This window comes from Salvelinus fontinalis, chromosome 7 (genome assembly GCF_029448725.1).
Source record: "Salvelinus fontinalis isolate EN_2023a chromosome 7, ASM2944872v1, whole genome shotgun sequence".
NCBI classification, from domain to species: Eukaryota; Metazoa; Chordata; class Actinopteri; order Salmoniformes; family Salmonidae; genus Salvelinus; species Salvelinus fontinalis.
The window spans coordinates 39,328,854-39,345,826 of NC_074671.1; the positions used below are offsets into that span (position 1 = coordinate 39,328,854).

The window sequence follows — 16,973 nt, forward strand, 5'->3', positions numbered from 1 at the left end:
ACCAGATCCACTGATGACGCAATCGCAATTGCACATCACACTGCCCTTTCCCACCTGGACAAAAGGAACACCTATGTGAGAATACTGTTTGTTTACTACAGCTCAGTGTTCAACACCATAGTTCCCACAAAGCTCATCACTAAGCTAAGAACCCCGGGTATAAACACCTCCCTCTGCATCTGGATCCTAGACTTCCTGTTGGACCACCTGGGGGCGGCAAGGGTAGGCAGCGCTGATCCTCAACATGGGGGCCTGCTTAGTCCCCTCGTGTACTCCCTGTTCACCCATGACTGTGTGGCCAAGCACGACTCCAACACCATCATTAAGTTTGCTGACGACAACGGTGGTAGGCTTGATCACAGACAACGATGAGAAAGCCTATAGTGAGGTGGTCAGAGACCTGGCACTGTGGTGCAAGGACAACAACCTCTCCCTCAACGTGAGCAAGACACAGAAGTTGATTGTGGACTTCAGGAAAACGAAGGCCTAACCCCCCCCCCCCCAATTCACATAAACAGGCTGTAGTGGAGCGGGTCGAGCGCTTTAAATTCCTTGGTTGCCACATCAACAACAAAAATATCATGGTCCAAATGCACCAAGATGTGAAGAGGGCACAACAATGCCTATTCCCCCTCAGGAGACTGAAAAGATTTGACATGGGTCCCCAGATCCTCAAAAACGTCTACAGCTGCACCGTCGAGAGCATCCTGACCAGTTGCATCACCGCCTGGTATGGCAACTGCTCGGCATCCGACTAAGGCGCAACAGAGGGTAATGCATACGGCCCAGTACATCACTGGGGCCAAACTCCTGCCATCCAAGACCTCTATACTAGGCGGTATGAGAGGAAGGCCACAGAAATAGACAGACTCCAGCCACCCAAGTCATAGACTGTTCTCTCTGCTACTGCAGGGCAAGCGGTGCCGGAGTGCACAGTCTAGGTCCACCCCCACCTTTTTTTTATCACTGCTGCTACTCAGTGTTTATTATCTATGCATAGTCACTTTACCCCTACCTACATGTACATTTATCTCAATTACCTTGACTAACCTGTACCCCCGAACTTTGACCGGTACCCCCTGTATATAGCCTCACTATTGTTATTTTATTGTGTTAGTTAAGAAAATATTTACTAAATAAACATTTTCTTAAAACTGCATTGTTGGTTAAGGGCTTGTAAGTAAGCATTTCATGGTAAGGTCTACACCCGTTGTGCTCGGCGCATGTGACCACAGTTAACCTGGTCACTAATCTGCTTGTGCTGAAGCCAACTCCTATGGTCATTATCATGGCATGATAACGACCATAGGAATTGGCAAGACAGCGCACACAGGCTATACCACACTATCACTGCAGTGTAAAACCCCATTTAGCTGTTGACATCCTAGTGTTAATATGGTGCTGGATGAGTCAACATGTTGTAGCCTACAGGGGGCATAGAAGGCCATCAGATGCATGCCTGTGTTACTTTAACAGCCTCAATGACAGCATGCAGGTTTAGAGCAGAGGAAACTTTAGCCAAATAATAGCAGGGTGCTTCAATGCACTACACATTCCATACACACAGGCAAAAAACCACTAAGATGATCACAGACATCCCAAACCCTTTGATGTTAAAGATGTAATCTACAGGCCTCTAGGGATGCTATACTGTTAAAAGAACACTATATGCACGTAGACAGAGCTATTAAAGTTGCCCTGCGCTAGTAAAACATGGGGACGAACTGATTTCATGATTCAATGGAGTCTCATAGGCATACGCCCCCCCCCCCCCCCAGGTCTAAGCTGAGATCTCAAAAGATCATAGCATAGACTTCTCATACCACTTTATGGGGTGGCAGGTAGCCTAGTGGTTAGAGCGTTAGGCCAGTAACCGAAAGGTTGCTGGATCGAATCCCTGAGCTGACAAGGTACAAATCAGTCGTTCTGCCCTTGAACAAGGCAGTTAACCCACTGTTCCCGGGTAGGCCGTCATTGTAAATAAGAATTTGTTCTTAACTGACTTGACTAGTTAAATATAAGGTTCAATTAAAAAAATGTCATGTTTAATCAAATGTATGTGCTTAACTTCAATAGGTACAGTGCCTTCAGAAAGTATTCACACCCCTTTACTTTTTCCACATTTTGTTGTCGTACAACCTGAAAATAAAATGCATTAAATTGAGATTATTTGGTCAAATGGTCTGTCTACACATACACCCTATACTGTCAAAGTGGAATTACATGTTTTCTGACATTTTTGCAAAGTCATAAAAAAATGAAAAGCTGAAATGTCTCGAGTCAATAAGTGTTCAACACTTTGTTATTGCAAGCCTAAATAAGTTCAGGAATACAAACCATTGTAAAGTCCATAAGTCAAGCAGTACATTTCAAAAACAGATGCAATCACAAAGACCAGGGAGGTTTTCCAATGCCTCTCAAAGAAGGGCATCTATTGGATATATAAATGAGACATTAATATCTCTTTGAGCATGGTGAAGTTATTAATTACACTTTGGGTGGTGTATCAATACACAGTCACTACAAAGACACAGGTGTCCTTCCTAACTCAGTTGCTGGAGAGGAATGAAACTGCTCATTGATGCCATATTTCATTTTCAATAAATTTGCTAAACATTTCTAAATACATGCTTCACTTTTTCATTATGGGGCAGTGTGTGTAGATGGGTAAAAACATTTGAATACATGTTGAATTCAGGTTGCAACAAAATGTGGAATAAGTCAAGGGGTTTGAATACTTTCTTTAGGCACAGTAGATCTGATCCTGAATGCCGATTGGTTGAAACCGCATTAGACGTCATTTATTTCATGATAAACCTACTGTGTTTGACGGCGAAATGCCCGTTTACTGTTCTATAAGTAAGTTCTTTCTTGCTACAGGCTCTATACACTAATGCTAATACTTGGAGAAGGCAATAATCCCACGTTGGGCTTATTAAGTAAGTGTGTGCAGAAAATACTCACTCCATTCAAGAGCATATGTCCCTGCTGAGATGGGATTACCCTGAGCAGAACAGCCCGCGATTAGAGAGCGCCCAAAAGGAAATGTCACTAAAATGACAACAGGATCACTTACATTACAACTCCGACTACCCTCCCTGCTACCACAGTTTGTGTGTTGAAAATGCCTAACCACTTGTAATCTCTCACATGCACTTCAAACACGCACACATACCCCACCAGACACGCCACTATGGGTTTAATCACGGAACCCAATACAAAAACTGATTTAATGCATCGCTCAGTTATGTATAGAGCCATGTTATCGTGAAATGCTCTGCCGCAAGAGGTTACTCAGAAAAAAAGCAAGTCTAGCTTCAATTTCTTTTTTTTTTTAAACATTGCATCAGTGCCTCTCCTCCTAAAGATCTAATTTAACTGTACTGTATATAATAATATGAATTTTTATCTATGAATTGTGTGTAAACAGTATTGTTGTCGTCTCTTGGTGTCTTTCCAATATATTTTACCAATAAAAATTAAGGGTTTTTCTTTATGTTTTACTATTTTCTAAAGTGTAGAATAATAGTGAAGACATCAAAACTATGGAATCATGTACTAACCAAAACAAAGTGTTAAACAAATCAAAATATATTTTATATTTGAGATTCTTCAAAGTAGCCACCCTTTGCCTCAATGACAGCTTTGCACACTCTTAGCATTCTCTTAACCAGCTTCATGAGGTAGTCACCTGGAAAGCATTTCAATTAACAGGTATGCCTTGTTAAAAGATCACTTGTGGAATTTTATTCCTTCTTAATGTGTTTCAGCCAATCAGCTGTGTTGAGACAAGGTGGGGTTGGTCTACAGAAGATAGCCCTATTTGGCAAAAGACAAAGTCCATATTATGGAAAGAACATGCCAATTAAGGAAAGAGAAACGAGAATCCATCATTACTTTAAGATATGAATGTCAGTCAATACGGAAAATGTCAAGAACTTTGAAAGTTTCTTTAAGTGCAGTCGTAAAAACCTCCACAGGACAGGAAGACCCAGAGTTACCTCTGCTGCAGAGGACAAGTTTATTAGAGTTAACTGTACCTCAGATTGCAGCCCAAATAAATGCTTCAGAGTTCAAGTAAATGACACATCTCAACATCAACTGTTCAGACGAGACTGCGTCAATCAGGACTTCATGGTTGAATTGCTGCAAAGGAACCACTTCTAAAAAGATACCAAAAATAAGAAGAGACCCGTTTGGGCCAAGAAACACGAGCAATGGACATTAGACTGGTGGAAATCTGTCCGTTGGTCTGATGAATCCAAATGTGAGATTTTTGGTTCCAACCGCCATGTTTTTGAGACGCAGTGTAGGGGAACGGATGATCTCCGCAAGTGTGGTTCCCACTGTGAAGTATGGAGGAGGTGGTGTGATGGTGTGTGGGTGCTTTGCTGGTGACACTGTCGGTGATTTATTACAGGCAAGGCACACTATTTATTACAATTCAAGGCACACTTAACCAGCATCGCTACCATAGCATTCTTTATTACCCCTTTCCTCCCCAATTTTGTGGTATCCAATTTGGTAGTTAAAGTGTTGTCTCATCGCTGCAACTCCCGTACGGACTCGGGAGAGGCGAAGGTCAAGAGTCATGCGTCCTGCGAAACATAACCCAACCATGACCCAACACACACATCCAGGCTGTGTAAGGGCTATTTGACCAAGGAGATTGATGGAGTGCTGCATTAGACGACCTGGCCTCCACAAATCACCCGACCTCAACCCAATTGAGATGGTTTGGGATGAGTTGGACCGCAGAGCGAAGGAAAAGCAGCCAACAAGTGCCCAGCATATGTGGGAACTCCTTCATGAACGTTGGAAAAGCATTCTAGGTGAAGCTGGTTGAGAGAATTCCAAGCATGTGCAAAGCTGTCACCAAGGCAAAGCATGGAAACTTTGAAGAATCTCAAAAATAAAATATATTTTTTATTTGTTTAAACACTTTTTGGTTACTACATGATTCCATGTGTTATTTCATAGTTTTGAAGTCTTCGCTATTATTCTTCAGCGTAGAAAATAGTAAAAATAAAGAAAAACCCTTGAATAAGTAGGTATGTCAACTTTTGACTGGTTGTGTACACACACACACACATTCATAAAGTATTCAGAACCCTGGCTTTTTCCACATTTTCTTATGTTACAGCCCTATTCTAAAATGGATTGGGGAAGAAGAAAAAAATCCCTCAATCTACACACAATACCCCATACTATCAACGCAAAAACAGGTTAAGAATTTTTTGCACATTTCTTAGAAACAGAAAACTGAAATATTACATTTACATTCAGACCCTTTACATCACTACTTTGTTTTAGCACCTTTTGGCAGTGACTACAGCCTCGAGTCTTATTGGATATGACACTACGAGCTTGGCACACCTATATATGGGGAGTTTGTCCCATTCTTCTATGCAGATCCTCTCAAGCTATGTCAGTTTGGATGGGGTGCGTGGCTGCACAGCTATTTTCAGGTCTCTCCAGAGATGTTTGATCGGATTCAAGTCCGGGCTCTGGCTGGGCCACTCAAGGACATTCAGAGACTTGTCTCGAAGTCACCCCTGCGTTGTCTTGGCTGTGTGCATAGGGTCCTTGTCCTGTTGGAATGTGAACCCTCATCCCAGTCTGAGGTCCTGAGTGCTCTGGAGCAGGTTTTTACTTATGTAAATAAGGTCTATGTTTTTATTTGTATAAATTTGCTACATTTTCTAAAAACCTGTTTTGCTTTGTCATTATGGGGTATTGTATGTAGACTGATGAGGGGGAGAATTATTTACAAAAGTTAAAATAAAGACATGAGTAGGTATCCAAACTTTTGACTGGTACTGTAGAACATTTATTTAAAATGTAATGTAATATCTTATATTGCTCGTCTACTAATGTTCTGTACATTGTCATGTATTTGTACGTTATTTGTGGACTCGAGGAATAGTATCTGTTGCATGTGCAGCAGGTCATGGGGTTCCTAATAAAATAAAAACCCACACCCAAACACAGGCGCCCACCTGCCCTGACCTCCCTCAGGTTCTGCTACAAGAGACAAGGTAGTCAAAGGAGGATGTGACATGAGAGACTTATAGAGTAAAGAGAAAATGAGGGAGAGGTTAAGTTTATTCAGAAAACCAAGGAGGGGTAAGTCAGGTGAGACTGCGCCAACTAAAGACTTAAACCTCTCCCTACAAACAGAGGACTTCCAGTAGATACTACTATAAGCCAATAATAGACAATCAAGACAACGAATGGCTAACAAAGCCTAGTCTTATTCCATTAGCAAGGGCATTGCATGTGTAGCCATTGTGGAATCTTTAGTTGTGTGCCAGTAGTAAACGGCTAATCAAATGACTGATGGCTAAGTATATGGAGTGTACTGGAGACTTTGGGCACAGTTATGTGTGGTCAATGTGCTGTAACAACCTGAACCCCAAACACAAAATCTCCCACCAGACCAAAATGGCATGCTATTCCCTACATAGTGTATTACTTTTGACCAGAGTCCTATGGGCCGGGTCAAAAGTAGTGCACTAGGTAAGGGGAAAAAGTGTGCCATTTGGGATGCAACCTACTGGGTTTGAATGGCTGGGAACCCATCCTGGGATACCACCAGGAACATATGTTGTGAATTCTCAGCCAGTTAACCAAGCAGAACCCCCATTCAACACTCAGTTCAACACTCTGGAAGCATTATTGAGAGGGTGAGAATGGTATACAGCTATGAGAATGAGAAACGTCGGCTACACAAGCACACACAAACAGTGTCTGTCACACACACACACACACACACACACATAATATGCCTTAACATAACTCTCCAAAATAAACCTCAGACAAAGTAGAGTCCAGAAATAGCTCTCCCTCCTCCTGCAATCGGCGAGTCCCTCATCTCGGCTGCTACTTCCTTGGAGGCTACAGCTGCAGACAGCGCAAGGAAAACTGGAAACTGGGGCAGTTAAAAGAGAGCCAGTGTTGCCTCACTATCCTCAGCCCCAGCCCACAATCCCAACCCTATCCTCAGTCCCAGCCTCTCTCTTACCTTGGCCGCAGAACTTGACATGGCTCAGGTAGTTTGAGATCCATGGGTTTGCGCTCCGATACATTTTTGCAAGACCAGGTAGGTACAGCGGACAGATTGAAATAAAAAGAGAGCTGGAGAGAGAAAGTGAGAAGTGCTGAGGTCCAACCCACAGGCAGGCAACTGACTGCAAGGTGATGCAGAGAAACAAACGCAGGCAGTAAGTGCCCCGGGATGAGCAGAGAGAGAGAGAGAGAGCGAGAAAGGAGGGAGTCAGGTAGCATAAGGGAGAGGGACAGGGACAGAAAGACAGGAGAGGGAGAGAGCTGAGCAGAAGTAGTAGTACGTAGTAGCGTCGGCAGTGTAGCGTTTGAGTGGAGCTTTGAGGCTGTGGCTACGACGCTAGGCTGAGTCTCTTGACAGCTCCCCTCTAGTCTCCTCCAGCACAGGTTGCAGGCATGCAGGGAGACAGGGGCTAACTAAAGCTGCTCAGTGCCTGCTAATCTGATTACAGCCAAGAAATTAGCTAGTCTAGGCCCCATCGCTACACTACAGATTGGACCTGAGAGGCTGGACATCCCTCTCCTACAGAAACTCAGAGATAGAGAGGTGAAAAGATAGGGAGAGAGAAAGGTATAGCCAGGAAGTACGAAGAGTGTGCTGCTGTGTTCCCTTGGTCTAGTGACAAGACAGCAGTGGGATGCTACAGAGCGAGAGAGGAGAGAGAAAGAGAACGGGAAATCAGCTGCGATGGAGCTCAGATCATGGGATTGTCTGTCTGACTAATCGTATCATTATGGTAAATACTCTAGTAATCCATCCCCAGAGTAGGCAAAAGAGGAGCAGTGTGGGAGGGAAAATATTGATTTATAGTCTGACAGCTTCTCACACACACTCACATAGGGAGACCACATAAAGTGAATGAGATTGAGAAGGATACATGTTCAGACGTGCAGAATCACACAATAACTGATAGTGTACACACACAGAGAGACAAAAACAATTACCTTGATTTCTCAGCCAAGAAATTAATGTGATGTGTCTAAACACATCCTACTTGAACCCAGGTGTGATGTGGAGTGTTCTTAAGGAGAGGATGAAAGACATTCGATCAGTTTATTAGAGGTGGCAGGTTTGCTAACTGCCTGTTACTCAGCACACTATTGTCCCTCTAATCACTCTGACATCAATGCAAATGTATTCGAAAATCTAATCAAATACTTCATGAGCCCATGAGCTCATGTTGCGCAACATTTCAATAGGCTATGCAATTGCGCGAGAAAAACAGTGATGGCCTCTACTGAAAAGAGGAAGATCAGCTTTCTCTATAGGCTAGGCCTACTATATAAAATTTTTACCTTTCCTAATATTAAGCACATTGCGTATATTTACAACAGGAGTATAGCCTACCTGGCTGGCATGAAAATAAACCAAGGGGAAAAGCGTCCTCCATTCGCTATTTAAGCGCAAACTGTTGATGACATTTTCCCAGCTGCCCCTGTTGTTTCGATGCAGGGGCATAATAATGGTCCATTGTAAATCGAAACAAATTTCACACATATATTATTTAGTACATGTAAAGACAAGATGAAATCAACAATAATATGATGGGTGGCAATATTAGCCTATCACTTGTGAATGATGCCCGGCATAAGAAACAACACCTCATGTAGCCTAGCCCATATGCCTATAGCGGCCAAATAATGTCTTAAAATGAAGCACATGAATCCGCTTTACAAGGGGTGTAGAGCCTAACTGGCATACATAAGCAGCGCGTGAGTTAAGTTTGGAGAAGATAATGTTCACCATAAAATCACCTTTATAATAAAAACATTAAATTCAAATTGCATTTGCGGTCACTTTTGATAAATGGTGTTTTCCGCTAATGGAAAATGTGCGCTTATAGCCTACTACCATGGGTGCATTGCTGTGTTTATAATGTGAAGAAATAGCCTAATAGTTTAACAACATTTTAACCTAAACGTTCTGATCTGTTGCGTCAGCCACATTGCATAAAATGTTTTTTTTATGCTAGTGGTTGTATTAATTTGGGATCTATCGCATCCCACAACTATACCAGATTATGTTTGGAATTTTTATTTCTCGCACAGAATAGGTCGACCTTTTTACCATGGGGGATAGTAAATTGACATAGGCTAGTGCTTTTGTTGTTCGTTAGGCCTACTCATCTTGTTGGCTGACGAAAAGTAAATATGGACAGTTACGATATCTTCAATATGCACCTCGGAATTGGATAAGGACGCACATTAATGCGTCCCCCGATGTGTCTCCCTTCACTTGTAGCCTGTGAGAAAGACACAATCAGGTGATGGAGCGCGCAGCACTCAGCGAGAAGGGCACACCAGCCATTGGCCGCAAAACGCATGGATTTTTTAGGGTGCATTACGGCCACACAAAGGGGATGCCGGCTAGAAATTTTAGGCATTGTCAAGTACTTGTCAAATTGTGAATGAGAGACTGATGTGTACACCCTGCGCAAAAAAACAAAGCAAATTCCACGCCTTTCAAGCAACTTTTTTCAAATCATCATTAGTTGCATCATGCAGCCTTTCAATGTATTAAAAATCAAAAAACATATAGCCCAACAGTAATAACTCTAAAGTAAACATATACGAATACCTATTTCTTTGTTAACCGCTCAAAACAGAATAGCCGTATGAGAAAATCTTGTCTGCGAAATGAACTAGTGTAACCCACAGTCATATGGCATAGCCAGATGAGGACCTAACATAAGGACAACTCAGAGTATGCTATTCTGTTCTTCTGAAATATACTACATTTTCTTCTTATCATGCTTCTTTAGTCTAAAATAAATAATGGATTTATTGTGAAGATGAAGGCTATATTACATGGACTTAGACTTCTTAAAATGTAGACGTACCAAAAGCCAGCATCAGTGGAAGCCAGGAGATGCTAAATGTGTTTATGCTAATTACCAGTCAATTACCGTGAGACCGACAGTTATTTGCTTGGCAATCACCGGCTGATGAAATGTTGTGATCGCCACAGCCCTAGGCCGCATGCACACCAGACGCACTTCAGACCTCGCAAGTCACACCGTGGGTGAGACAGACAGCTATACGTTTGTCTGTAGTCTACATGCTAAGCTAGTAACCATATCAACCTCAGTAAAAGTTGCCAGCTGACCCGACCTGCTTAACTTGTACTGTAAACCCATTTATTTTCAAGTATGTAGCTAGGTGAATTGCATACCAATGAGACATGGAAATGGCTAAAGAGAAACATCTACTGTAGCCTACACCATACCAAAGCAGAGAGAAACTAAACATTTTCTTGAAAAGGGAAACATTTCAGCTCTACTGTCTCTAGTGGCAGCAGGACGCCGCAGCAGCTCAGCCATAAAATAAACCATAAGCACCCCAGGCCGACACAGCAGTGTTCTCACTGACACTTAACATTCATCCCATATGGACTGAGGAGGAGTTGAAGAGGACTGGGGTCTGTCACTGGAGAAATGCAGTATGGAGTCTGTGGAGAGGCCTGGGAAGAAACAGACATTGGCCATGCTCTGGTGTTCATGCCTCTACTGCTGGCTCCAGACCTGGGTTCTAATAGTACGGTTTATTTTCCGATATTTGAGCGTTTGATTGAGCCGGTCTAGTGTCCCAAATGGGGCCGGGTTTGTACTTCTGAAACTATTCCATCGGTCCCATTCTCCCAGGTAACCTCATTCAAGTGCAGCCAAATCATTTTAACGAAAACAAAATACTACTTGAACCCAGGTGTGGTTGGGTCACACAGAGGGACTTGGTGGGGCTAACAGCCTAACAGAGAACAGGAGAACAGAGCCTTCTGAACCACCTTTATCATGGAAAACTATCACCATCTGACGCATACCAGACCTGCAGACTAACGTCCTTATTATTATCATCAGTCCCAGCTTCCACCCCCCCATCCCCAGCCCCATCTGTTCGATGGGCACAGTCAAAGCCTTGGGAAAAAAATGCATCTGTACGTGATTTACTCACCTCGTTTTAGGATGACATCAGGACTTGAAATGACTTGGTGGTGAAGCCCATCATTAAATATGACGACCCTACCGTGCCAAAGGATGGGCAGGTAGATTCAGGCTCTGCTAGAACACATGCTAGAACACAAAGTCTGAGCCCTGTTCATGTACTGTAGCTAGCTCTGTGATTACCAATGTAGTTCAGAATCACAGAGACAGTTAACTAGCGCAGTCCCAGATTGGTTAGTGCAGTGTAGCCAACATAACAATGACTGACCATAGGAATTGGCAAGACAGCACAAAACAGATCAAGCTTATAAGTTCAAAATGCGGACACGCGCATGTTCATGTGTAATTACACGCCTTACAGACAAACCTTGCTGCTCCGCATTAGGAGGGATTACAGGTCATTCAAGCCAAAAGGTTACCCAATATGGCAACCGCATCCCAAAACAAATCTTCAAGGTAAACCACTAGAACACAATGTTAGTCTATGTAGGCCTAACTTCAGTACCTGTACTGACAAAGATCAAAATGCCATGTTTTAAAAAAGATATGATTGACTCGATTCCAGTACTAAGAGCATGCTGCTCTGTTCCCTTGGCCCAGTGACAAGGCAGCAGTGGGATGCTACACACACACAGAGAGAGAGATAGAGATTGTAATACTAAACAAATGTCAGTAATTTGACAGGTACACAGAAGTTCTCTTAGGCAATCCAAGCAAATCGCTTTTTGTGGGGGATCTTGAAGAGAAACAGGCCATCGATGAGACATCAGCGCCCCCGTATCCACAAAGCATCTCAGGAAAGGTCCTAGGAATCCTGTTCTAACCCATTTTAAGACAACAACAAAATCCCAGATCAGAGTAGGTTTTAGGATGGACGTTAAGACACTGACCAGACAAGGTCTGAGCCAGGAGTAAAATCAACTGAAAAAAAGTGGCCCTATGCGAGTAATCACAACGGTTGGAGTTACCGCAAAGGAAAGCGATGACGCTCATTGACATGGCTGAAAAAATGGGGAATAATCAAACCGCAAGCTGTGCACGCTTCACACAAAAACAATGAATGTAACTGTACATCAAATGTTGCAATGGTAAAACGTTTTATAATCATTTTCACCTGGAAATCCCTTTACAATGTGATATTGCGCTACAAAAGGGATAACTTGAAATAACACGTAGGTTAACTAAATCGAAAGGAAAAATGTGATTACTTACCAGCCTGTGGTTATAAGTATTTAGACATATTTATTTATGGACTGATCATATAGAAACATTCCTGCAACAATTCCAAAGCAATTGTATGTGGCGCAGCAACCACTGACTCACTGCCTTTTTTTCTATTATCAAGACACCTGCGGGTAAACTCCTAACTGGTTAGAACAGCTCATGAGTTGTCTTACATATCTGTCAACTAGGTGGGACTCACGACTAAAGAGAGTAAGCGTAAAATGTCTCTTCTCAGCACTTTTTCTACTCTGAGATGCTTTATGGATACAGACCCAGGTCATCATAACAGCACATGTACGCCTGTCCACGCCTCCCCGCCAACCATGCACAATACTGATGACTCGGTATCACATTAATTCAACATAGAAGACTTGTATTATTGCATACGGTGAAACCGGTGATTTTTATACAAACACTTCAAAAGAGATCCAGCGACAGTGTGGCACTTTAAATGACCCCTGCCGTTTCAAGCCCGGTGATGAAGTGTGTGCATGCTTGGGTGTGTGTGTGAAATCCTGGAAGTTTACACGGTTCGTTAAATCATTTGTAGTGAAGAAGGAAAACTTCAGCAGGTTTGTCTCAAACTCTGGACCCAGGCCTCTCTCAGAAATAGTCCAGATATACTGGTTACTCCCACAGGACAAATATCCCTCTCTTCTGGCAAGTTAACAAATGGAGGGGACCAGCACATTTGGCTCTACAGACAGATAGCAGTGCTCAGCCCTTAAATTAATACAGGGGGTAGAAAATGAAAGGTAAAGATATTCAGATAATCACACTCATGCTTGTACAGAACTGGGATGGAGGGAGGCCATTGTTTTATAGAGGACATACGGTAGAGATAAGGTACAAGGCAACACTGATGACTTCAAAGTACACCTTCAACCCGGCAGTTGAGCCTGTGTCCCAAATGGCACCCTATTCCCTATGTACAGTAGGTAACTACTTTTGAGCAGGACCCATATGTCTCTGTTCAAAATCTATGCACTACATGGGGAATAGGGCGCCATTTGGGACACAAACACAACGGGGAAGTATTTGGGACTGATACATTTCCTCAGACAGCTCTGAAAGGACCACGGGTCCACGTTTACTTTATCGTTTTCCTGTTATAAAACGGTCCTTGGACAGTTAGAGAGAATTGCACAAGGTCAGACATGCTCCCTTCAAAATACACACTCAGACGCATGCATGCTGACACAGTGTGGACGATAGTTGGACCTTGTTGTAGCCTGCTCACTGTTCTATCTACCCTAATAAGGCGAGATGTTGCCCAAGTGGCTGGGCATGTACCTTCACTGTTTACTGGCTGGTACCCAGGCGTGGTCTGGCCTTACCCAGACCATCTCTATAGGGTCCATGGCCAGTCACAATACCCAGGTATCAGTCCAAAAGACCAGACCATGGCAATGTCCAAGACATTGAACGTAAACATTTCGTAAACATTTCCAAAAAGACCACGGCCTCTACTTACTGTACCCAAGCCTGGTCTTCAACATAACTGACACAAATAGGAGGCCAAAGATAACGCCGTCCCAACACCATCATTGGAACACACACAGCTAGCCATGCCCTGTTGCCTCCCCCCTGACAGGCTAACCCAAAATAAATCAGATAAGTGTGCCTAATGGGCTCAATGGCTCAAGGCGGAACGATCTCTGAAGAGCACCATCGACTACTACCCCCACGGTGGTGGTCAAGAGCATGCAGCTTGAGAGTTGAAACCTGACATGCGATTTTAATTTACTGTACACAATGAGAAAAATGTGCACCCAGGTACACAGACATTTCCAGAGAAAAACACAGAAAACACAAACAGAAGTTCACTTGTGATATTGGCAGCTCTATCAAGTGAGATACAACATTCAGTACCAGAATACTTCGCTGATCCAATTTGCCAAAGTATTCCATGTGTTATTACATTTTATTACATTTATTCCCATTATGTTCCATTCTCACCACACCATCTTCCCGGGAACTGTCATCCAGTTGTTTAGTGTATTGGAAGAGCTGGGACTAGGAGAGATGTCGATACTGGAAACACTTAGTATCTCTTTTCCATCCACTGAAGGGCCAGAAAGGTCAACAGAACACAAGGTAAGCCAGCGGGTAGGAGACTGTTCCCTTGGCATACCAAACCAACTGTAGCACCAGAAGATGCTGCTGGCAAAGATAGAACACCTATTCCCAGAGACTGGAAACTCAATTAACAAAAAAAAGGAGTGGCCCAAGGGTGGATGCCAAAGGAAAACAGTAATACAGTCTTGCTACCAGTAACTGACCACGTTTAATGAACCTTTGACAGGTTATTTTGGCACTATTTTCTCAGCTCTCTTCCTACAAGGGGAAAAGGACATGGCCATAAGCAGCCTAATTCAATAGGAGGTATGGCACAAACAGTCAAGACCAGTTTAAATGGAACACTCAAATGAAAGTTGTTTCCCAAATTCCAGTCCCCTTGTGTCCTGACCATTGTCTTCATGTACCACTGTGAATCTGACCTGTCAACAGGTTCCATACCCAACACCTGGCAGATAGCTGATAGTTAAGCAATAAGGCCTGAGGGGGTGTGGTATATGGCCAATATACCATAGCTAAGGTCTGGTCTTTTTTGCACGACGCAACGCGGAGTGCTTGGATACAGCCCTTAGCAGTGGTATATTGGTCATATACCACAAACCCCAGAGGTGCCTATTGCTATTATAAACAGTTTACCAACTAAATAAGAGCAGTAAAAATACATGTTTTGTCATACCTGTGGTATATTGTCTGATATGCCACAGCTGTCAGCCAATCAGCATTGAGGGCTCGAACCATCCAGTTTCTAATCTACAATATACCCAGCCTTCTGCCGAACAGCCCACCAAGACCAATAGTCCTGGCCCCGGTTTCCCGATAGCGATGGAACGTAGGCTTACGAGTGTTTTAACGATGCATCTTTCCTACAACGGCTGAAGATGTAACATGTGTTTCTCAAAACAACACTGAGAGAGAACGTTTGCTAAGTGCGTCGTTGAGGCAGGTGTCGATACTGATAGGATCGAAAGAAAAGCGGCGCTGCTCTCGGATCAGCGTTCTCCCTTTCAAAAATGACCCTTAACGTTTGAATTATACCACAATACTGACAGCAGATCAGCTCCTAGAGAGATTAAATCGCACATGCTTACAAATATTGAGATGACTTATAATCCTTACCCTATAATAAATGTACTAAATCAAGATTTGGCACATCATTGCACCCTTTACACATTGTGAAATATATTGAGGCAAAAATTAGACCAGCGTACAGCTAAATAAAACTCAATTGAATAAACATGAAATTGATTTCAAGTCATTGAAATATAGGTCTATGTAGCATGCACTCCATTTTTCTTTTAATAGTCATCTCTGTTTTCATATGAAGCATCTTTACATCCTTCACTTGTTCGTAACAATTGCAGACATTGGCAACTTTGTATTTGTAGTCACATTCTTTCTGAAGTTATAGGCGGTCACAGAAAGACCGATAAAGATCTTGATTTTTTATTGACAATTACATGAAGTTGATGCAAAGAGTCAATATTTGCAGTGTTGACCCTTCTTTTTCAAGACCTCTGCAATCCGCCCTGGCATGCTGTCAATTAACTTCTGGGCCACATCCTGACAGATGGCAGCCCATTCTTGCATAATCAATGCTTGGAGGTTGTCAGAATATGTGGGTTTTTGTTTGTCCACCCGCCTCTTGAGGATTGACCACAAGTTCTCAATGGGATTAAGGTCTGGGGAGTTTCCTGGCCATGGACCCAAAATATCGATGTTTTGTTCCCCGAGCCACTTAGTTATACGCTACCGTCCCACCTGCCCATAAGAAGTTAATGAAGCTGCCAGTTGAGGACTTGTGAGGCATCGGTATCTCAAATTAGACACTAATGTACTTGTCCTCTTGCTCAGTTGTGCACCGGGGCCTCCCACTCTTTCTATTCTAGTTAGAGCCAGTGTGCGCTGTTCTGTGAAGAGAGTACTACACAGAGTTGTAAGAGATTTTCAGTTTCTTGGCAATTTCTCACATGAAATAGCCTTCATTTCTCAGAACAAGAATAGACTGACGAGTTTCAGAAGAAAGTCCTTTGTTTCTGGCCATTTTGAGCCTGTAATCGAACCCACAAATGCTGATGCTCCAAATACTCAACTTGTCTAAAGAAGGCCAGTTTTATTGCTTCTTTAAATCAGGACAACAGTTTTCAGCTGTGCTAACATAATTGCAAAAGGGTTTTCTAATGATCAATTAGCCTTTTAAAATTATAAATTTGGATTAGCTAACAACGTGCCATTGGAATACAGGAGTGATGGTTGCTGATAATGGGGCATCTGTACGCCCATGTAGATATTCCTTTAAAAAATCTGCCCTTTCCAGCTACAATAGTCATTTACAAATGTAATAATGTCTACACTGTATTTCTGATCAATTTGATGTCACTTTAAAAATGGGCAATTTTTTTTGCTTTTCTTTCAAAAACAAGGACATCTCTAAGTGACCCCAAAAATTTTAACAGTAGTGTATATATACACACAGTGGCTTGCAAAAGTATTCACCCTCTTGGCATTTTTCCTATTTTCTTGCCTTACAACCTGGAATTAAAATAGATTTTTGGGGGGTTTGTATCATTTGATTTACACAACATGCCTACCACTTTGATCCTCAAAGTCAATACTTTGTAGAGCCACCTTTTGCATCAATTACAGCTGCAATTCTAGCAGCTTCGCACA

At 42.7% G+C, this 16,973-nt stretch overlaps 1 protein-coding gene across 10 annotated transcripts in view; it reads right to left on the reverse strand.

Annotated features, from left to right (window-relative positions):
• LOC129859466 (supervillin-like) overlaps nucleotides 1–16,973 on the reverse strand; it is a 154,220-nt gene that overhangs the window by 106,935 nt on the left and 30,312 nt on the right. Inside the window, exon 1 of one of the 10 annotated variants that reach the window (XM_055929294.1) lies at nucleotides 7,025–7,441. The exons of 8 other annotated variants lie outside the window; for them this stretch is intronic. In XM_055929294.1, the coding sequence (XP_055785269.1) occupies nucleotides 7,025–7,088 (64 nt within the window). In that variant the 5' untranslated portion in view covers nucleotides 7,089–7,441. Of the gene's footprint in view, nucleotides 1–7,024; nucleotides 7,442–16,973 lie in introns of those variants that run through there. One more of the 10 variants, XM_055929298.1, reaches the window with a different exon arrangement.